Source organism: Malus domestica, chromosome 06 (assembly GCF_042453785.1).
Source record: "Malus domestica chromosome 06, GDT2T_hap1".
In the NCBI taxonomy this organism is placed as follows: domain Eukaryota; kingdom Viridiplantae; phylum Streptophyta; class Magnoliopsida; order Rosales; family Rosaceae; genus Malus; species Malus domestica.
The window spans coordinates 30,197,331-30,220,484 of record NC_091666.1 but is presented as its reverse complement, the minus strand read 5'-3'; the positions used below and the strand labels follow the sequence as shown (position 1 = coordinate 30,220,484).

At 39.5% G+C, this 23,154-nt stretch overlaps 1 protein-coding gene across 2 annotated transcripts in view; it reads right to left on the bottom strand.

The window, feature by feature from the left end:
- Nucleotides 1-23,154, bottom strand: part of LOC103428334 (serine/threonine-protein kinase ATM) — a 40,386-nt gene that overhangs the window by 6,835 nt on the left and 10,397 nt on the right. For both annotated transcript variants that reach the window (XM_070824124.1, XM_070824125.1), the window contains exons 24-56: nt 15,685-15,807; nt 15,418-15,545; nt 14,450-14,606; nt 13,868-13,914; nt 13,720-13,783; nt 13,308-13,382; nt 13,030-13,149; nt 9,225-9,410; nt 8,383-8,504; nt 8,213-8,282; nt 7,962-8,089; nt 7,406-7,547; nt 7,141-7,278; nt 6,935-7,033; nt 6,500-6,546; nt 6,113-6,305; nt 5,795-6,016; nt 5,081-5,152; nt 4,875-4,944; nt 4,288-4,405; nt 4,044-4,167; nt 3,461-3,598; nt 3,189-3,299; nt 3,008-3,055; nt 2,777-2,881; nt 2,505-2,591; nt 2,053-2,370; nt 1,809-1,924; nt 1,649-1,715; nt 1,495-1,569; nt 1,183-1,308; nt 276-440; nt 91-189 (exon numbers count right to left, since the gene is read on the bottom strand). In XM_070824124.1, coding sequence (XP_070680225.1) covers nt 91-189; nt 276-440; nt 1,183-1,308; nt 1,495-1,569; nt 1,649-1,715; nt 1,809-1,924; nt 2,053-2,370; nt 2,505-2,591; nt 2,777-2,881; nt 3,008-3,055; nt 3,189-3,299; nt 3,461-3,598; nt 4,044-4,167; nt 4,288-4,405; nt 4,875-4,944; nt 5,081-5,152; nt 5,795-6,016; nt 6,113-6,305; nt 6,500-6,546; nt 6,935-7,033; nt 7,141-7,278; nt 7,406-7,547; nt 7,962-8,089; nt 8,213-8,282; nt 8,383-8,504; nt 9,225-9,410; nt 13,030-13,149; nt 13,308-13,382; nt 13,720-13,783; nt 13,868-13,914; nt 14,450-14,606; nt 15,418-15,545; nt 15,685-15,807 — 3,900 coding nt within the window. The remainder of the gene's footprint in view (nt 1-90; nt 190-275; nt 441-1,182; nt 1,309-1,494; nt 1,570-1,648; nt 1,716-1,808; nt 1,925-2,052; nt 2,371-2,504; nt 2,592-2,776; nt 2,882-3,007; nt 3,056-3,188; nt 3,300-3,460; nt 3,599-4,043; nt 4,168-4,287; nt 4,406-4,874; nt 4,945-5,080; nt 5,153-5,794; nt 6,017-6,112; nt 6,306-6,499; nt 6,547-6,934; nt 7,034-7,140; nt 7,279-7,405; nt 7,548-7,961; nt 8,090-8,212; nt 8,283-8,382; nt 8,505-9,224; nt 9,411-13,029; nt 13,150-13,307; nt 13,383-13,719; nt 13,784-13,867; nt 13,915-14,449; nt 14,607-15,417; nt 15,546-15,684; nt 15,808-23,154) is intronic.

Below are 23,154 nucleotides of genomic sequence, written 5' to 3'. Positions count from 1 at the left end.
ATGAAACAAAAGTTTACCAGTGTAAATTTCTAACTTTGCAAACATGACTTAAAGCCAGGTAAGAAATTAAGAATTATAGGGACTCAGTACCCTTCCAAGCCAGTATAGAGATGAATCTTGCTCTCCTGATTCGACACACAGCAACTTAAACTCATGCAAGGCTGCAGCCGCTTGAGAAAATCTAGAACCCTGTAAAACAAAGAAAAACAGACTAGGAAAATTCAGGAAATGGGTTTAAGTGGATGGTTCTATGATTATGAAAATGCTGATAATACCTTACGGAGGGTAGAAGTGGACTGCAGAAGATGTTGCTCCGTACACTCCCTACAGCTTAAGATTTGAAGTAGCACTCGCCTGAACGCTATAAAAGGCTCCAGTAAATTCATGTGTAACTGTGTCCGTTCCAAAATGGAACTCCAATCCATGTTCAGCCAAGACAACTAATTGAAATGAAAAGATTATGTCAGATAACCAGAAACTTAGTTTTTCTTTTAAAATAGAAACATGTGTGCATGGAGTGGACATATATTTATAGAAGCCAAGTGAAACTAAATTAATCACAGATGACACACCCTATCTATATATGAAGAAACCATAACAAAAGTTAAACAGTACCCAACAACAACAAAGAACATACATTATAGGTTAAACCTTCTTGTAATATGTACATACAGCTAGCTATCTGACAAGTTACTACTACGTGCAGGAAAATATCTGAACTTCTATGTGTGCACTAATCTTGGGAGATAATGTATAACCTTGTGATGGAAAAACTAAAGCTTAAATCACGATTTCAAAAGAAAGCGAGCAGCATCTTCATCCATTCCAAGGTCCAGAAACTCAGAAGAAGAAACATTGTCGGGTAATATGTTTTAGATGAAATACTGTTTTGCCTATTATCAGTAATATACATAGCTCACCCACTTGAGCTAATCCACTGGGAAATGTCAACAGGACCATCAACCACTAAAACCTCAGTTGTCGTATAGCCAGAATGGAAGATGAAGCAAGTAATTTGAGCGAATAAAATTTGCTCATTTAATTTTCAGTTGTTGGTTCTAACTTCTAAGAAATAATTTAATACATGATTATCATTGGTATCATTTAGTAGCTACTTGTACTAATAACACGTCATCAAACCAAAGAAGTCTACTCTGTTTCTTTCATCCACCAGCATAATACCTGATCCATGGTAGGGATTATAGGTTCAGAATTCATTTCTTCCACCTTTGGATGAAAACTTATACCCTCATCATAATCAGATGATGTCCAACGTAAATCCCAAGCCATGCCAAGATGATAAAGGATCTGCACCAGGATACATAAGTTAGAAGAAAGAGAGTAATCTTCTTGTGGGCAATAAATTTGGAAAGGCATAATCATTATGAGCTTTTTTATTTTTTATTTTTTTGGTTCTCATGGCATGTCAAGGTTGAATCAACAACTTAAATCATTCAAATACGCAAAAACACGCCTTCTATGTTTATCACATACCTGAAGTTTAATTATTGCTGAATATATGTGCTCAGTACTTTCTTCACTTGCACGAGAAACAGACCACACAAGCTCCTGACATGTATGAACACATGCATAAGTAAAATTACACATGTCCAACTTGTAGGGGAGACAAAGTTGAGACTCATATCACCTGCTTTGAATATCTCAGCTTTCCATGGAATTCATTGTAATCTCCCTCTTTCAGTGCCCTCAAACAACTGAAATTTTACAAGAGGAAACACAACATTGTCTAAGATACTTAAACACTAACGTATAGTATGATTTCCTCACTTATATGGGACATCTCTTACCTATGCAAATTTTCATTGAAATTATCACTTTTGATGTGCAAACTTGATGAAATAGAATTGTCACCAACATAAAGTAAGGAGAAATCCCAGTTTGCAGTACGCCAAGCAGCCTCATACTGCAAATAGTATATCAGCAATATTGGGAAAAATGGTCCTCGTAGAATTAAACTAGCAAGAAAAAAGGCTAACTAGAAAGTCAAACATGTCATTAATCAGGCATCTTTAATAAGTTGAGATTGCAAACCTGCAATTCAGTAAACTCCAGATCATGATCAAACTGTCCCTTCCGAGTTGTCAATCCTTGGCAATACAAATCCAGAACATGCATACAACCAGTTTGCTGCAATGACCTAATCAAACCTTTATATGGTTTCCTCTGCCTCATCGCATTTTCCAATATGGGATTGGATAAACAATCTGTTGGTTGAGTCTCTTCCATTGACAAATTTCTGGAACCAAAATCCACCGGTACCAAGGCAGCCGAACGTACTTGCAAGTCATAGTACTCAAGGGCCTTGCTCCAGTTTCCCTCATGCTCGAAGGTAATGATTTGAGAGCTCAACTTTCAATGCCATCACCACAAAACAAGAAGAAGAAAAAAATACCCAAATATGAGAATATACTGATGTATTGAATATAATATCTAGGACATCTACAAGTATTTCACCTCATCGAAAAACCATATTTTTCACTAACCTTGTGTGACTGGATGATCCCATATAAGCTGTCAGGTTCATTGATCTGAGTGACCGCAGCGACAAGTATTTCGATATGATGTGGCAACTGGAGCAGAAAGACCAAACACAGAACAAGAAGGAAGTCAAGAGAAAGGACAACAAAAAGTTAGGAAGGACTGTATGAATTTATCACCGTATGCATATTTTAAAACAGAATGCACTATTAACAGGTCTAGCAGGTCAGCTCGTTCGAAAAATGAACACAAAGTTCATTATATCTGTGTGACTAACCACTTCAATGTGAGAGAAATCAGGGCTCCCCAGTGTGAGGCTGTTGAAATGCTCTTCACACCAATGCTCCACGTACATCACAGCAGTAAAGTATGAGCCACAAATCTGTGAAGTATAAACATCATTGTTAAGAAAATGAACAAACGGATATTAACTAAAGAAAATCATTTGGGCACTGAAGTCAAAATTAGATTATAAGAAAAGAGAAGTGCAGGATTGTTTGGAACTCACGACTGCTGACTTGGCAACGACAAGATAATCAATAGAAAGCCAATAAACCTGGAAACATGGACGAATTAATAGAAAAAGGAACAAGACAGGAACTAACGATTTATAAACCATGTATAACAATCCAAAGAGTGAGGCTTATAAATAACTCCAAACAGAAGGCAATATATGCAGTACAAAATACCTTGTCCCATAAAGACGTCGACATTGCCGCTGCACTTAATGTAGGAGCTGAATCTTTGGCCTTTCCGGGGGTGGAACGGGATTTAGAACTACAACTAGCAGGTTTAGCGCTCTGCAAACCCAAAACGTAATAATTAGATTAGTACAATCTATGTGAAATATTCTGGTCAACATACGTTGAACAATTAAATTAGTACAATATCATTGTCAACAGCAACAATAGACCTCTCACTAGAAAATCATAAGCGACTATAATTTAGTTTGATATGTTACCTTAGATATTTCCGCCCTTGATGGGAACGATGAAGATTTTTGTATCACATGACATAACCGAAGTTCATTAAGAGCATTCAACCAAATTTGAATTGATTTGATTAACTTATTAGAGTCTGTAAATATAGATTCCTGCACCTGCATATAAAAGATAGACAACCAATCACACAAGATACGGAAGACTGGAAAAAGAAATGCAAAGCTTCATATAGGATAACTAAGAAACTATCTATGAAATTGAGGATAAGACATGAAACATCAAACCCATCCAAGTCTTTACATTAAGCCATCATACTACATCTCATTTTACAATCCTCAATAGCATGAAGAAAAAGAAATAGCGTGTTTCACAACACAAAATTTGCCCCAAAATTAAGAGGCAATCAAAACCATTTCCAATGAAGATGGGCTCTTTTTCATTTGCTGCCAATTATAGAATGACAACCTTCAAAAAGATAAGTCACCGAAAAAGTCATGTAAATACCCCTAATATTTGTTATGTATACATGGCAGACACAAATCTCAAAATGGAGATACATCATAATACAATTGAAACTAGACCAAATTAGATTCCAGATTCAACCTGCAAAGAGATTAATTTGAAGAGGTCAACATCTATATCCTTCCTTCCAGCAAGATTGACAACAAGGCTTGGTAAAAGAAGCTCCGCAGCTTCAGCTTTTGCTAACACAATATCCTGACATAATCTGGAAGCAGAACAAAATAGGGGGGGAAAGAGTAAAGTTAATAAACTTGTTTAAACAAAGTGAAGGCTAATCATCTGACTCATAGGCAACATATTTAGATAACAAAGTCAAAGATAATACCTCAGTATTACGTCATTGCAATAACCAATCAGTGAGAAGACAAGTGGACAAATCCATGTATCAAAAGTTTTACCCTGTGTTGCCCATACAGTAGAGTTCTCTAATGGAATTGCTTCAGCTGAAAATTTAAATTAAGGAAAGATTAATTAATGAAACCAAACACAACAAGTAAACCCAAGAAAGAGGTGTGACAAGTAATATGAAAGCCAAATTGAAGGTAATAGAGCTCGTAACATAATCAAGAGAGTTGAAGTCACATATGGTAACTTACAAATGGAAAATAAAGAAAGATTTTACAACATTGGTAAACAACTCAAAGCAATTTCATTATAATTCAATTCGTGACCCCAAGAGTCAGAATAAAGACAAAAGGAAGTGCATGGAGTGCCTGGATCCCTAGGGGCACATCAGAAAGCCCAACTAAATACTACTACTACTACTAAGACCCTTACCCAACAGTTTATAACGTAATCACACTTTTGGCCTAGCCAAATTTGAACATCACTTTTGTTTTGATTCTTTTATGACATTTTGAGCTTTAGTTTTAAATAGAAATGAACTAATATAAAAAAGCACAACTAGCTTACCCTTAAACTTAATATCCAGATCCAAAAGGAGCTTTTCCACCAGCTCAATGTTGACACCCTTAGAGTGAACCTGGAAAGACGGGAATAGAATTACACTAGTTTTCTACTGAAGTGGCATCACTTGCACTATTAGAATCAGGTAAATAACTAATGAAACTACCAATAAAATTTCATAAAAATAAAAGCACAGAGAAAAGCATATTTACCTCAATAAGAGACCTCTCATAAGAATCAAAAGACAACAGGGCACTTTGACCTCTTTGAGTTGAAAGAATTCCCTGCTTTCAGCAGAAAATAGCATATTATCTAACCCCACAAAATTCATTAGATTATACCAAGCCAAAAAAGGAGAAAGGAGAAGGGGACGGGGAGGGAGAGCAAACAATAGATTAAGGGCTTCCCCGGCAAATTATGAATTCACACAATACAATAGCATGCATAACCATAGTGTTTCAAAATAAGAAATACAGTTCCTGGACAACAACTACCTAGGTGTATTTTCAACAAGTGGAGATGTAGGATAATAACCTGCATGCTTAAAGCATTTTTCTACAGTGCAACAGTATTATATAGCCATAAATTTACTAACTATACAATTACAGTCCTCCAAGCTCATCTTTTCTAATTTAACGCAGATGTGGGACTGTGCAAGTAAACAGCTTGGACTCAACCAATCAAGATTGTAGTTAGAATTGAGACCTATGGATCTAATTGATCATAGAAAGTGTGCCACAAGTTTTAACTTACCATAAGCCATAATCGTAAGAAGTTAAGAATTAGTCCTTCAAATGTTACAAAATTGAACAATAATCAACAAATCAGGTCAAGTATCAAATTAATAACATGTAGTGGTCAAGACAACACTACAAATCTGACAGACTTGAAAAGAGGGCAAATCAACTTGGCCTCCAAAGAATTACCCGAAGAGCTTGAGATGTCATATCTACTATTTTGACGGAATCATCCATCAAGTATTTCTTCAGAAGTTTTAAAAGCATAACCAAAAGTTCTTCAGATAAGCCGGTATCCATCTGAAATTTGACTTCTATAGAAGAGTCATGATTAATAGGTCGGCAGACATGGATGTTACTAGAGTTTCCTGGAAGATGAAAAACAACACAATGTGGGTCCCCAATTCCAACCTGCATATTTTGGAAAAGAAAAGGAAAACATATTATTATAGAGCACAATGTGCTGAAGAAAAGATATACTTAATAATATTAGTGAAGCAGAAGTACCCTAGATATAAAATCAGAGAGCAAAACTCCAACGGTATTTGTATCATCCAAGCCACACGTGCGGACAAGTGACCAAACAGCATTGGTAATTTCATGGTCATGATGCCAATATGTATCGTTCACAAGTTCTACTGCTTTCTTTTTCCTTTGAAATGTCTCACCCAAAAGAAACTTCTTGTGTAGTGCTTGGAGACTGCAAGAACACACCATGTTCACAAAGCATCTCATTACCTTAAATTACAACCCAGAAAATATAACGTTCAGCTGTTCTCAAACCCAATAACCATTTTATAGTATTTTCCTACTAAGTGATTTTTCAATTTCGTTCTGCAAATAACATGTCGTTAGAGAACAAGAAAGAAACTGATAATAAGAAGAGGGAACCACCTCCACAGAAGTAATCTCGGCGGAAGGTAACAAGATCTCTCAGCAAACTGAAAAGGACAAATTAAATAGCGTAATCAGTATGGGAAAATATTTAACCATAGTTGAATCTCAATAAAAGCAAAAAGTAAATTTATGCTGATAAACTCCGTTGGTTTACTGGTATTTCAAAAATCATAAGCTGTTAGAATATGGATGAACTATTAATTCTATTAACACTCCCCATCACATATGGGAGTTTTCTCTACCACTAGAGAGACTAACGCATGAAATTCAACATAAATTGAAAGGTTGCAGTTTCAGATTTGAACTCAGGATATCCCTTTTAAATACCTTAATACTATGAAAAATAGGTTTACCACCATTGGCAAAAACTTAAGAATAGAGTGTGACCTACGATTATTTTAACATTCTAACATACAAATTGATATAATGTACCTTCAACAAATGATCTCTTGAAGAGTAAGCTTGGCATAATTCCTGATGGAACTTTCTAATCCCATCAAAGATATCTATTTCAGGGAAGGGTTCCAATTCCTGCCACAGAGAAATTACACAAAATGAACGGGTATCGTTCCAGTAAAATTAAATTAAGACTATTTTAGAGGTGGAACAATTCATTGCTGAGAAGTCAGAAATGATACTCTGATATAATCATAAAGAGATGGATCAGAATCCACAGTAAGCTGGAGCAGCAAAGATAAGACTTGGGATGATCTGCCAGATTCTTCTCCCTTAGCTTCAGAGGGAATGCAACATGTCACCAACTTTGACACTAAAAACTGCATCAAAAGATTCAAAGCAGAACATGGGTACAGCAGAGTACTGATAGGGGCTCTTTTGTGTGTGGTGGGGAGAGGTGGGGATGCAGAATCAAAGATAGATATACTGACTAACAAAGGAACCCACCTGAAGTTGCTCACCCAGAACACAGATAATTTCTTTTGATGGTTTACTTTTAAAAGTTTTCAGCAGTGCAGAAATGATACGACAACATTGATCTAGTAAAGCCTGGCAGCCAATGAATTGCCCAACCAAATTGAAAAGATAACTGCATAAAACATCAGATAATCGCAAAATGTTAAGGGCATGTTAAATTATATACTTACACGTCCAAAAAAAGAGTCATGTTTTCTACAATTTAAAATCACATTTCAGTGTTTTCACTACACAGGAAGAACACTGAACAAAAACACAATTAAAAGATATGAATACCATATGAATTACTTTTGAATTAAAAAATGGGGGCAGATAAGGGAACTGTGCGCATTTATCCCAAACTACACCACTTATAATTTGCAAAAGGCATCAGCATTCTTTTTTGAAAAATGCTAATCTAGTCGCATCAATACCAAAATTAATTAGAAGCTTGTATGAATTAATTAGAAGCTTGTGTGAATTGCTTGAACATTCATCATTCTAATTATCTAATGATGGATGCTGAATGCTGATATTATAAACTTACTTGGACGTGCTAGCAACAGCAGCTCTATACCCAAGAATATCTATAAGCACCTCAACTCCAACAAGCCGGTGACATGCATGCCTATGGTGAGTTGCTGCTGCAATCTTATAGTGCAGTTCCACTATAAACTGCAGAACAACATTAGCGGTTAATTTCACAAAAAGCATTGAACATGCCAACTGAACAAAAGAATTGAATATAAAGGGAATCCTAAAATAGGCATAAAGAGATATCCTAAATAGCATATTTACCTTGAAAACCCTATCTGGTCGAAAAATGTTAATCTTGTCAACAACACAGATACTTGTAGCATAATCCTCCCTGCACAGAGGGCCATTAGGAAAACATTTTAAGAAAGAGTCATCAGATAAGTAATCAAAATAAAATTTAAATCCCAAAGAAAGCTTGGAAAATAGTGTACTTCTCCAAAAATCCGTCAACAACTGTTTGAATTGCACTTGCAATCGTGTTCCTAGAAAAGAATGGAACTGCAGGGTTTGATGCAGACGAGCCAAGAGACAGAATGTGGCTGACAATAGATGCCTATAAATATGGCATTTAAAGAAATAATTATAAAAGCATTAAACCATCCAGTTAATTATGCTAAACAAAAAAAGTACCACATAAAGATGTGAAAGGTAGATATATCAATCCAAAACCAACTAGTAAAGAGAGGAGAGGCCTAAGATTATATGTATTGAATTGGAAGTCTTAAAATACCAAATGTAAAATTATATATTCTCAACATGCTTTCGCACATATGGGCCTGGCTGAATAGAACTAACTGTGTGGATCAATTATTTTGGAGAACATGGAGCAGATGATGCCAAACTGGCAATACACACTGGATGAATTACCACTCCAGTAAAATTAGAGCATCAAATGCAAAACCAAGTGGAAATGGGTTAAAAGACCCATGATCTATATATTGAATGAAAGACTTATAGAGTACATCACATGAGATTTTATGTTCAAAGATATCTAACATCCTGGAAGCATATTTCAAATCAGAACAAGTAAGACTTCACAGAAATGCAACTGAATACAAGGGGATAACCATAGATATCTCTCTTTTTCTCATAAATATCATTAATCCCAATGCCAGAAAGTATGCTGCGGAGACATTTCACTGCCCTCAACTACTTAATTCATTGTTTGGTACGAAATTCCTATAAACCAAATGTAAGAAATAAAAGTTTTTCAGCCTAAATTTCCATCAAATTTAGAAAGCAGGTACAGAAATCCATAGAATCAGAAGCTAACCATATGTTTCTTAATTAGTTTGTCCCGCTCATTCTCAGATATCTGAGCAAGACGCAAAACTGAATTCTGAAGCACATCTGCTCCCTTTTCCCACCCAGATTTCTTACTACAATGCAATCCCATACAAACTGAAAAAATCTGCACAAAGTGATTTTTCACCAGAACTTCCAGAGGCTGACCAGCAATCTGGAATAAATAAACGTGTGAGACTAACTTAAGGAAATATACAGATATATATACATACAGTGGACTGAAAGGAAATCAAGAGTTGACGACAAATACAAATGATATTACTAATTTGATGCTGAATAGGGAAAGAATCACATAACCTAGCTAGTGCACCTACCATAGTAACCCAGCTAAATTTTACTCAAGTGAAAATGTACAGGTTAAGTGGTGAAGTATGAGGATTTTTAACCAGTTTATCCAGGACTGCGAACTCATTGACCCAGATTTACTCAACGCTCAGTTCACTTGGTCTAATTTTCGAGAAGAAACGGTTTGCCGAAGATTAGATAGATTCTTATTCTCTGGTGGTTGGGAGGAGTCGTTTCCACATGCAAGGCAAAAGTCTCTGGCAAGGGTAACCTCTGATCACTGTCCAATCGAATTAGATACCAACAAGGTGACGTGGGGGCCAGGCCCTTTTAGGTTCGAGAATTCTTGGCTACAACATCCAGACTTTAGAAACAATCTCAAAGAGTGGTGGCTTTCTGCGATAGTCGAAGGTTGGGAGGGATACAAATTTTCCAGTAAGTTAAAAATTATTAAACAGAAGCTGCAATATTGGAGCAAGGAGGTCTTCGGAGACACTGAGAAAAATCTTAAGGAAGCCCAGGCCAAATTAGAAGAAATTGACTTTAAAGAAGGAAGGGAAGGTCTGGACCCGGATTTAAAAAGAAAAAGGGAAGAGACCCGTTTCCTAGTGGAAGACCTGGCTTGGAAGGAAGAAGTAAAGTGGAGGCAGAGAAGCAAAGTGGTTTGGGCCAAAGACGGGGATGGCAACACTAGCTTTTTCCATAAGGTAGCAAATGGGAGAAGGAAGAGAAATTTTATAGAGAGATTGGAAGCGGAAGATGGTAGAATGGTAGAAGGGGTTGAGGAGATTGAAAATGAAATCATTCATTTTTTCAAGTCACTGTACAGTAGCAGCGAAGAGGAGTGCTGGGGGCTGGATGGTATTAACTGGTGTCCAATTAATGCCATCGAGGCAGCATGGCTTGAACGGCCGTTCGAGGAAGCCGAAGTTAAAAAAGCCGTTTTCGACTGTGGGAATGATAAGTCCCCTGGTCCAGATGGCTTCTCTTTGCAAATGTTCCAAAGTTGTTGGGATATTTTAAAGGCGGATATCTTGAAGGTGTTGGAAGAATTCTTCGAAAATGGGATTATAAACACAGTAACAAATGAAACCTATATCTGCCTAATCCCGAAAAAGGCAGATTCTGTGCACGTGAGGGACTATAGGCCTATAAGCTTAGTTACCAGTCTTTACAAGGTAGTGGCGAAAGTCCTTGCTACAAGACTAAAGAATGTCATGGGCAGTACAATCTCCCCATCTCAAGGAGCTTTTGTTAAAGACAGACAAATTCTGGACGCTGTCCTTGTAGCAAACGAGGTGGTTGAAGAGGTGAGGCAGAAGAAGAAGGAGGGTTTGGTTCTTAAGATTGATTTCGAAAAAGCTTATGACCACGTCGATTGGAGATTCTTGGAAGAAGTATTACTGAGAAAGGGTTTCGGGTATAGATGGAGAAAATGGGTGCTTGGTTGCATAAGCACGGCTAATTTCTCAGTTCTGATCAATGGGAGACCTAGGGGAAAATTCAAAGCTTCAAGAGGACTGAGACAAGGAGACCCTCTGTCTCCGTTCTTGTTCACCCTAGTGGTAGACGTGCTGAGCAGATTGATTGAGAAGGCTCAAGATAATCATTTGATCAAAGGGCTGCGTGTTGGGCAAGATAACGTGGAGATCTCTCATCTTCAATTTGCGGATGACACAATCTTTTTCTTGGAAGGCAATGAGGAGGCTTGGAACAATTTATTACATTTGTTGCAAATTTTTGGCAAGGTTTCAGGTTTGAAGATCAACAAGGCAAAGTGTTCCTTGGTGGGAATTAATTCTGATGGTGAGAAAATTACAAGGCTAGCAAGTTCTTGGGGCTGTGAGGTGGGCAGTTGGCCAATGAAATACCTGGGTCTTCCCCTCGGAGGCAAGCCAAATTCTATTAAGTTCTGGGACCCGGTGGTAGAGAAGGTGGAATTGAGACTTCAGGGTTGGAAGAAAGCTTTTTTATCTAGAGGAGGAAGATTAACATTGATCCAAGCTGTTCTTGGATCCTTACCCATATACTACATGTCCCTGTTCAAAGCCCCATGCGGGGTCATTGGGAGACTGGAAAAGCTAATGAAAGGGTTCCTTTGGGAAGGGGTTGAAGAAGGAAAGAAGGTTCACTTGGTCAAGTGGGAAAAAGTGTGTAAAAGCAAGGAGGAAGGTGGCCTTGGTCTGGGAAATTTGAGAATTAGGAATGCCGCCTTATTAGCCAAGTGGCTGTGGAGATTCCCGCGCGAATCAAACTCTCTTTGGCATAGGGTGATAAAGACCAAGTACGGTTTGGAGGCAAATGGTTGGGATGCTAAATGCCCAAGTCGAGGCTCGAGTAGATGTCCCTGGACTGGAATCTCGGCTGGTTACCCTTCTTTTCTTCACTCTTGTATCTTCGAGGTTGGTAATGGTGAGAGGCTGAGATTTTGGGAGGACGGTTGGTTGGAGGGCGGACCTTTGAAGGAGCAATTCCCTAGATTATTCTCTTTATCAAGGACAAAAAACCAAAGTATTTCCAATTTGGTGGTTTCTTCTTTACAGCCGGTAAGTTGGAATTTAGAGTTTAGAAGAAACCTAAGAGAGTCCGAGATTGAAGAGGTGGCTGGTTTACTGCAGAAGGTGGAGTCTGTTCGGCTGCGTCATTCCAGAGAAGACAGGAGAAGATGGAATTTAGAAGGTTCTGGCCAGTTCACTTGCAAATCCTATAACTCTTTCCTTCGTAACAATGAAGTTGTGCAACATTTTCCCCCTTTCGTTCAGATATGGAAAGCAAAAGTGCCTCCAAAAGTCAAAATCCTTGTGTGGCTAGTGGCGCTTGGGAAGGTTAATACGTGTGATCAAGTCCAAAGACGAATGCCTTTTGTTTGTTTCTCCCCCCATTGGTGCGCATTGTGCAATTCCGGGGAGGAAAGCGTCAACCATGTTTTCCTCCACTGTCCGTATAGCATTCAACTTTGGTGGAAATTGCTCAACGAAGCTGGAATGAGATGGGTCACTCCAAAGGGCTGTTTTGAGCTCCTTAGCACTAAGTTCGAAGGCCTAGGGAAAGGGAGGAAAGCCAAAACTTTGTGGGGATCTCTGTTGATGGCCCTCTTCTGGAACATTTGGTTGGAGCGTAATAAAAGAGTCTTTGAGGAGTACAAGGGAGTGGGGGTTGAGGAGATTTGGGATAGAGTAAAACACTGGGCAGCCCTTTGGGCTTCGGTTTCAGTGGAGTTTAGAGATTACAATTTCTTTTCTATTTTTAGGGATCTGTTAGCTGCCGTTATTTGACTTGGTCTAGCTTTTCCTCTGTTCTTTTAGTGTTCTTTAGGGGCCCCTGCTTGTTTTCTTTTAGCTCCGGGTGGTTTTCTTTTCCTTGTGGTTGTTGTTTCTCTTTTGTAATTCTTTCGTTTTATTAAATTCTTTCGTTTCTTTTCAAAAAAAAAAAAAAGTGGTGAATATTTACAGGTTACAAACAAATGGGAAGTTGAAGATTCACTTTACCTTGGCAACCCAGCTGAGATTGGAGCTGTCCCCATGCAGAAGTAGAGCCGGGAGAAGCCAATGACAGCAATACTGCATGAAATAACTAGGTTCCGAATCTGATACAAACAATTGCCTAATCTGCGAAGAACAATTGCCAACTTATCAGATTGGACATTTAGGGATATGATATTCATTATCAATAAGTTTATAATAGTTCCTCTTTGTAAGGTATTGCACCATACCGTAACGAATTATATCATCTATCCTTCCTACAATAGGACGAAACAGCAAATTACCTCCACAAGTGCAGCAAGGCTTACACCACAAGCAATCCAACAAAAGAGAATTGATCCTATAATCTCCTCCAGGTACTGCAAAAGAAACTTGGTGACCTCATACGTATACAGCATTTTTATTGGTCAAGTAAAAAATACTAGATAACTGAAAGTCTTAACTCCATCAAAATCATTTTTCTTATGTGACAAATAACTGGCCTAAAGTCTAATACTAATATGACAATAAGGGAGCTGTTGCACTCCAGAAAAGTAATCTTGCACTCATCCCTTGTTATAAAACTAAAGGAGGGAGGAGCCCAAGATTGCTATTTTGAAATGCTATTAACAATTCCCAACAATAATAGTAATAATAACAAGAAAATACTAGTACAAAAATTTATAGTCTATAATACAAGAGAACTACAATTATTACCTTGAACCTATTTGTATAATGCAGCTGGCTGGAGAGATTATCAAGTACTGCAAAGACCAATTCCCTGAGGAGGGAAAAAGAAAATCTTTACAGATCGAAGAAACATAACATGAAAAATCAATACACCAAAACAGTGCAGATAGTGTACCTCTGACAAGGATCAATAGCAGAAACCACACATATCATGAATACAGCCTGCATGTGTCATGGAACGAACTTACCAAATAAGTATAAAAGCACAAGAAAACAACTTCTTACAATGTCATGAATTAAATTTATTATATGCAAATGTATTCTAATTTCTAAAAGAAGTAAATCTATAGATAACATCGTTGACTTGACTGACAAGTCATGGATGTCCGACCAGGTCAATTCTCACATTAAATATTGACAAACCTGCTTAGCTATCATGGTGGAGTTAAATGTTGCTTTGAGAGGCAACAATTGTGAGAACATGGAGTGTCACCTTGGAAAAAATAAAATAACAAAGCAAAAAGCTAAAAGCAATATATTTGGTATTCAGATAATCAGATTGCATGTTCTTTAATTTCAAGGATGGTCAATTTTAATTGTCTTGCATTGACCCACATTTCTCGTTCTTTAGCCTTGGATTCTTATTCTTTTGTTTTTTAAATATATTTTGCAGATTCGAACTCCTTTGAATTGCACATTAAGTTTCAATTTCAGAATGTGGGATATCAATTAAACAAAAGAAAGGATACATATATACCTCGAACTCTATTTTCTCACTATGCAAAGCAAGATGCATAAGAGTAATAATGACAGTCTCCATTGTGGGACGAGGCTGTGGACCGGCCGCTATGACCTCACTTGCAGCAACACATTTTTCTTGAGAGAAAAACACCAACACAACACCAAAGTTGGAACTAGATAAACAACAAAATAGATGTTAGCAAATAAAAATATTATTTGGTAATATAAAATACAAACTACATTTTCCATCCTTTAGGTTTGAGGTGATTTTCAAATTGGCCCATTAGGTTTTAACTTTCTTCACATTGCAACCTGAGGTCTTAAATTGTTTGCATCTTCATTAAATTGATGACATGGTGAGCCTGTAACCCGTAATTAGGTTGACATGCAAGTGACATTTGTACCAAATTGACTAAAAACTCATCAATTTAATAGAAAATAGACGTTCAAATACACAAAAGGTGTAAATTGATACAATTACAAAACCTTAGGGTGCAATGTGAGAGAATTAAAACCTCATATGCCCATTTGAAAATCACTTCAAACTTTGAGGGTGTAAATTAGCCCTAAAACATAATTAATATACTCATGACAAACAAAGCTTATAAGGGCAGGTTTGCACCCCATGGTGTAGTGAATTTCAGACTTTGGAGTCTAGGACCAAAAATATAAATAAAATAAACAATAACTACAACTACAATAATAGACTTCAAGTAAAATTGGCAGTAAGGATAATGACAATAATGAGTTATCGCATAATGCAACATCACCTCTAATAAATTTTTTAATTATATCTAGATATCTAAAATAATAAAATTACACCTTGAAAAGAGAACTCAAAATAAATAACAGGTAAACATAGGACATTAACAGCATTAACATGAGTTGTACCCTTTATATTTAAGAAGGGGGGGTAAGCAAACTTTATTCACCAGAAATAAGCACAGGCAGCAAGATATGATTATAATTGTAGAACAAACTTACCAAATATCATGGAATAATTCTTCATGTCCATCCCATGTTTGGAAAAGAACACCAATTTGTCTAGCCAGGGAGAACCGAACTCGATAATCAGGATCTCGGAACATCAACAGCAACCTTTCAATCAGTGTCTGGTAAAAGAGTTACATAACAGCAACCATTCAACGTGATAATAGAAGGAAAGAAGATTACAAAGTACCAAAACAAGAGGCCATTGGTTCTAAACTTGATAACCAATGTTTCTCCTGGTTGTAATTGAGAAATAATCACCTGACCAATTTGAGGACTAAGTAAAATAAAATTGCATATGCAATCAATTAGCTTAGCACGACAAAACCAGTCAAGATCACATTCAGCAACTTTGTTCACCAAATCTCCAAGATGCATCAAGCTCTGAGAATAAAAACAAAGGAAGTTATTCAGTTAAAGAATATAGTAACTCTTGCAACAACCATCCAAGGAAGAGATTTTATGATGGGATTGGATTGGAACCCAAAGGATACATTGTGATGATTTCTTTTGAGCAAGGAGTATTAAGACACAACACAATAAAATTTTCTTTTATTCAGAAAGAACGACAAGATTGTTACCTAAAAAAGTATGAGTTGCTCCACAGATATGCTACAACAACAACAACAACAACAACAAAGCCTTTTCCCACTAAGTGGGGTCGGCTATATGAATCCTAGAACGCCATTGCGCTCGGTTTTGTGTCATGTCCTCCGTTAGATCCAAGTACTCTCAAGTCTTTTCTTAGAGTCTCTTCCAAAGTTTTCCTAGGTCTTCCTCTACCCCTTCGACCCTGAACCTCTGTCCCGTAGTCACATCTTCGAACCGGAGCGTCAGTCGGCCTTCTTTGCACATGTCCAAATCACCAGAGCCGATTTTCTCTCATATTTCCTACAATTTCGGCTACTCCTACTTTACCTCGGATATCCTCATTCCCAATCTTATCCTTTCTCGTGTGCCCACACATCCCACGAAGCATCCTCATCTCCGCTACACCCATTTTGTGTACGTGTTGATGCTTCACCACCCAACATTCTCTGCCATACAACATCGCTGGCCTTATTGCCGTCCTATAAAATTTTCCCTTGAGCTTCAGTGGCCTACGACGGTCACACAACACGCCGGATGCACTCTTTCCGTCCAGCTCGTATTCTATGGTTGAGATCTCCATCTAATTCTCCGTTATCTTGCAAGATAGATCCTAGGTAACGAAAACGGTCGCTTTTTGTGATCTTCGCTAGATTGCTCCGGTCATTGGTGTGGATAAGTATATAAATGGATAGAGATAGGAAAGCAAACACAAGATGTACGTGGTTCACCCAGATTGGCTACGTCCACGGAATAGAAGAGTTCTCATTAATTGTGAAGGGTTTACACAAGTACATAGGTTCAAGCTCTCCTTTAGTGAGTACGAGTGAATGATTTAGTACAAATGACATTAGGAAATATTGTGGGAGAATGATCTCGTAATCACGAAACTTCTAAGTATCGGAGTGTGGTGTCGTCTTGACTTGCCTTATCTGTCTCATAGGTAGATGTGGCATCTTCTCTGGAAGTACTCTTCCTCCATCCAGGGGTGGTATCTTTAACTGGTGGAGATGCACAAGGTAATGTATCAATTTCACTTGAAGCTTACTTGTAGTTTCAGGCTTGGTCAAGCGCGATACAAACCATGTAGTAGGAGTCCCCCAAATCGCCGAGCTAGGGGGTCTGCTGAAAGAGGTGACAGACAAGGTAAGCAATCAGAGCTCCGACTGATTGTTCACCTTCTCCCCATCTTGCAGCAGCATGAAGGATAAAGAGAAGAAAAATGAGAAGAGATGATATGAGATACTTTTGCTTTTGAAGAAGTAACTTTCCACAGGCTTATTCTTGAACTGATCTGGAGGGTTTTCTGGTTTCCTCCAGAGTATAAGGCCGACTGAAGAATTTGAGGGTCAAAACAAGTCCATCAAATCTAGAGTACGTTCCACCCTGCTGATATGGGATACTTTTGCTTTTGACAGAGTAATGGATGTATCGGCACGTGTGCTGTTACGCTTGTCTCCACATGCTTCCTTGTATCCTTCGCACTTGCCCTATCTGTTCCTCAAGCAGATGCGAAATCTTCCCTGGAAACATAAGATGATGAAGATGAGTACTCGAGAGCAATGCCAGGTAAGTAATCAGGTAAGGGGTTCCAGGCAGTCAGTTCCTGGCTGGAAGCTTGATTCCAAGTGCTGACTGATTGCTCTCTTTCTCCTTGTCTTGCAGGTAAAAACAAGGCCAAAAGAAAAAACAGGGAAAAAGCATGATATGGGATACTCTTGCTTTTAACCCTGATGATATGAGATATTCTTGCTCTAGTATAGCTTGTTTGCAGAGGTATTATCGGGGGGAAAGAAAGCTGAATATTTCGAAAGGTTTTGTTGGGAGTGCCCTCTCAGATATGATGAAGGGTTGAGCATTTTTGCAGGTCTGCCTGTCCGTTGGGGATGGAGGTCGACATATATAGGAGTCTCCCTAACAACAAGTAGTAATGCTATTCCTTTACCCTGCTTGGTCATAGCACGGTAGTGGGAGCTGCCAGTTTCACATGTTTTAACTCTGTCAGAGCACTTTGAAAAAGTGGTCTGTGGTATCTGGCTCTCGAGATTCGGAGAACGATGCCTCTTCGATTTTTGAGAAAGCAATCATGCTGGGGGTCTGACTCTCGAGATTCGGAGAGCAGTGTCTCTTCGATTTTTGAGGAAGTAATCATGTTGGGAGTCTGGCTCTCGAGATTCGGAGGGCGGTGGCTCTTCGATTTTGGAGCAAGCAATCTTGTTGGGAGTGTTGTCTCGAATGTGAGTAAAGGTTGGACATGTTTGCTAGTCTACCTTGCCACGAAGCACAAAGGTTGACACACAGGGACTTTCCAATTATCCAGCAATGGTACTGTTCCTTTACCCTCTCTTCGATTTTGAGAAAGTAATCATGTTGGGAGTCTGGCTCTCGAGATTCGGAGGACGGTGCCTCTTCGATTTTGGAGCAAGCAATCTTGTTGGGACTGTTTTCTCGAATGTGAGTGAAGGTTGGGCATGTTTGCTAGTCTACCTTGCCACGAAGCACAGAGGTTGACACACAGGGACTTTCCAATTATCCAGCAGTGGTACTGTTCCTTTACCCTTGTGGGTAATAATATGGTAGCTAGACCTTCAAAATTTATGTGTCTAAACTTTGTTAGTGCTGTTTCTTTGCTATTCTTTTACCTTTCTTGGTCAGAGCGATGTAGTGGGAGCTGCAAGCTTCACGTGCTCAACTTTGGCAGAGAACTTTGGCAAAGTGATCTGTGGTACCCATGAGTTATTGTTGCGTGTGGGAAGTGGGTGATTGAACAGTAAGATTTATGTGCTTTCTACTTCACCAGAAGTCTTCGACAGAATGCCCATAATTTCTGCAAAGCTGAGTGTGCGTGTGACAGGTGCTGACAAGGCTAGAAAAGTAGGTGCCTCTTCGATTTCTGAGATCGGCCCTCGTGGTCTCTGAGCAGCCCAGCTTTTGAGAAAGCGAGCGCCTCTTCGATTGATTCGGAGAACGGTGCCTCACCGATTTTTGAGAAAGCAATCATGCTGGGGGTCTGGCTCTCGAGATTCGGGGAGCAGTGTCTCTTCGATTTTTGAGAAAGTAATCATGTTGGGAGAGTGGCTCTCGAGATTCGGAGGGCGGTGCCTCTTCGATTTTGGAGCAAGCAATCTTGTTGGGAGTGTTTTCTCGAATGTGAGTAAAGGTTGAGCATGTTTGCTAGTCTACCTTGCCACGAAGCACAGAGGTTGACACACAGGGACTTTCCAATTATCCAGCAATGGTACTGTTCCTTTACCCTCTCTTCGATTTTTAAGAAAGTAGTCATGTTGGGAGTCTGGCTTTTTAGATTCGGAGGACGGTGCCTCTTCGATTTTGGAGCAAGCAATCATATTGGGAGTGTTTTCTCGAATGTGAGTAAAGGTTGGGCATGTTTGCTAGTCTACCTTGCCACGAAGCACAGAGGTTGACATACATGGACTTTCCAATTATCCAGCAGTGGTACTGTTCCTTTACCCTTGTGGGTAATAATATGGTAGCTAGACCTTCAAAATTTATGGGTCTAAACTTTGTTAGTGCTGTTTCTTTGCTATTCTTTTACCCTTCTTGGTCAGAGCGATGTAGTGGGAGCTGCAAGCTTCACGTGCTCAACTTTGGCAGAGAACTTTGGCAAAGTTATCTGTGGTACCCATGAGCTATTGTTGCGTGTGGGAAGTGGGTGATTGAACAGTAAGATTCATGTGTTTTCTACTTCCCCAGAAGTCTTTGACAGAATGCCCATAATTTCCGCAAAGCTGAGTGTGCGTGTGACAGGTGCTGACAAGGCTGGAAAAGTAGGTGCCTCTTCGATTTCTGAGATCGGCTCTAGGGAGCCCAGCTTTTGAGAAAGCGAGCGCCTCTTCAATTTCTGAGATCGGCCTTCGTGGTCTTTGAGCAGTCCAACTTTTGAGAAAGCAAACGGCTCTTCGATTTCTGAGATCAACCCTCGTGATCTCTAAGCAGCCCAACTTTTGAGAAAGCAAACGCCTCTTCGATTTCTGAGCAGGCGCCTCTTTGATTTCTGAAGCTCCGTCGAGTGCAGATTTTTATAGAGGCTGGCATTAAGTTCCAAAGCACACTTGAATCTCCACCAGTAGAAGCTTCATTCTTGCACTTCTAAGATCTTGATTTGTCCGACCTCTTCTCTCTTCAACACCTTTGAAAATGTCTGGCCCCTCCGACCGTCGTTTTGACTTGAACCTTGTTGAAGAGGCAGCCCCGCCTTCTCCAGACAACATATGGCGCCCATCCTTCGTCTCCCCAACTGGTCCTCTTACCGTTGGGGATTCCGTGATGAAGAATGATATGACCGCTGCGGTGGTGGCCAGGAACCTTCTCACTCCCAAAGATAACAGACTACTTTCCAAACGGTCTGATGAGTTAGCTGTTAAAGATTCGCTGGCTCTCAGTGTTCAGTGTGCAGGTTCTGTGTCTAATATGGCCCAACGCCTATTTGCTCGAACCCGCCAAGTTGAATCATTGGCGGCTGAAGTGATGAGTCTCAAACAGGAGATTAGAGGGCTCAAGCATGAGAATAAACAGTTGCACCGGCTCGCACATGACTATGCTACAAACATGAAGAGGAAGCTTGACCAGATGAAGGAAACTGATGGTCAGGTTTTACTTGATCATCAGAGATTTGTGGGTTTGTTCCAAAGGCATTTATTGCCTTCGTCTTCTGGGGCTGTACCGCGTAATGAAGCTCCAAATGATCAACCTCTGATGCCTCCTCCTTCTAGGGTTCTGTCCAGTACTGAGGCTCCAAATGATCCCCCTCCGGTGCCTTCTCTTTCTGGGGCTCTACCGACTGCTAAGACTTCTCCTAAGCAACCTTTGTGAAGGCTCCCTCTTGTGTGTTTATTTTGACTCATGTATATGTACATATTTGTAGCTTATCGGGGATATCAATAAATAAGCTTTCCTTCATTTCAACGTATTGTGTTAAATACACCAAAGCCTTCTTCGCTAAGTTCTTTGAATTTTCTTTTGTTGAAGCTTGTATGTTGAAGCTTTCTGAGTGGAGCATGTAGGTTGGGGTAGTGTTCCCTTAATTTCCCGAGTGAGGAAAACTTCTTGGTTGGAGACTTGGAAAATCCAAGTCACTGAGTGGGATCGGCTATATGAATCTTAGAACGCCATTGTGCTCGATCCTGTGTCATGTCCTTCGTTAGATCCAAGTACTCTAAGTCTTTTCTTAGAGTCTCTTCCAAAGTTTTCCTAGGTCTTCCTCTACCCCTTCGGCCCTGAACCTCTGTCCCATAGTCGCATCTTCTAATCGGAGCATCAGTAGGCCTTCTTTGCACATGTCCAAACCACCGTAACCGATTTTCTCTCATCTTTCCTTCAATTTCGGCTACTCCTACTTTACCCCGGATATCCTCATTCCTAATCTTATCCTTTCTCGTGTGCCCACACATCCAACGAAGCATCCTCATCTCTGCTACACCCATTTTGTGTACGTGTTGATGTTTCACCGCCCAACATTCTGTGCCATACAGCATCGCCGGCCTTATTGCCGTCCTATAAAATTTTCCCTTGAGCTTCAGTGGCATACGGCGGTCACACAACACGCCGGATGCACTCTTCCACTTCATCCATCCAGCTTGTATTCTATGGTTGAGATCTCCATCTAATTCTCCGTTCTTTTGCAAGATAGATCCTAGGTAACGAAAACGGTCGCTCTTTGGTATTTCTTGATCTCCGATCCTCACCCCTAACTCGTTTTGGCCTCCATTTGCACTGAACTTGCACTCCATATATTCTGTCTTTGATCGGCTTAGGCGCAGACCTTTAGATTCCAACACTTCTCTCCAAAGGTTAAGCTTTGCATTTACCCCTTCCTGAGTTTCATCTATCAACACTATATCGTCTGCAAAAAGCATACACCAAGGAATATCATCTTGAATATGTCCTGTTAACTCATCCATTACCAACGCAAAAAGGTAAGGACTTAAGGATGAGCCTTGATGTAATCCTACAGTTATGGGAAAGCTTTCGGTTTGTCCTTCATGAGTTCTTACGGCAGTCTTTGCTCCTTCATACATATCCTTTATAGCTTGGATATATGCTACTCGTACTCCTTTCTTCTCTAAAATCCTCCAAAGAATGTCTCTTGGGACCCTATCATACGCTTTTTCCAAATCTATAAAGACCATGTGTAAATCCTTTTTCCCATCTCTATATCTTTCCATCAATCTTCGTAAGAGATAGATTGCCTCCATGGTTGAGCGCCCTGGCATGAACCCGAATTGGTTGTCCGAAACCCGTGTCTCTTGCCTCAATCTATGCTCAATGACTCTCTCCCAGAGCTTCATTGTATGACTCATTAGCTTAATACCCCTATAGTTCATGCAATTTTGTACGTCGCCCTTATTCTTGTAGATAGGCACCAAAGTGCTCGTTCGCCACTCATTTGGCATCTTCTTCGTTTTCAAAATCCTATTGAAAAGGTCAGTGAGCCATGTTATACCTGTCTCTCCCAAAACTTTCCACACTTCGATTGGTATATCGTCTGGGCCTATTGCTTTTCTATGCTTCATCTTCTTCAAAGCTACAACCACTTCTTCCTTCCGGATTCGACGATAAAAGGAGTAGTTTCTACACTCTTCTGAGTTACTCAACTCCCCTAAAGAAGCACTCCTTTCATGTCCTTCATTGAAAAGATTATGAAAATAACCTCTCCATCTGTCTTTAACCGCGTTCTCTGTAGCAAGAACCTTTCCATCCTCATCCTTGATGCACCTCACTTGGTTTAGGTCCCTTGTCTTCTTTTCCCTTGCTCTAGCTAGTTTATAGATATCCAACTCTCCTTCTTTGGTATCTAGTCGTTTATACATATCGTCGTAAGCCGCTAACTTAGCTTCTCTGACAGCTTTCTTCGCCTCTTGCTTCGCTTTTCTATACCTTTCACCATTTTCATCGGTCCTCTCCTTGTATAAGGCTTTACAACATTCCTTCTTAGCCTTCACCTTTGTTTGTACCTCCTCATTCCACCACCAAGATTCCTTTTGGTGTGGGGCAAAGCCCTTGGACTCTCCTAATACCTCTTTTGCTACTTTTCGGATACAACTAGCCATGGAATCCCACATTTGGCTAGCTTCCCCCTCTCTATCCCACACACATTGGGTGATTACCTTCTCTTTGAAAATG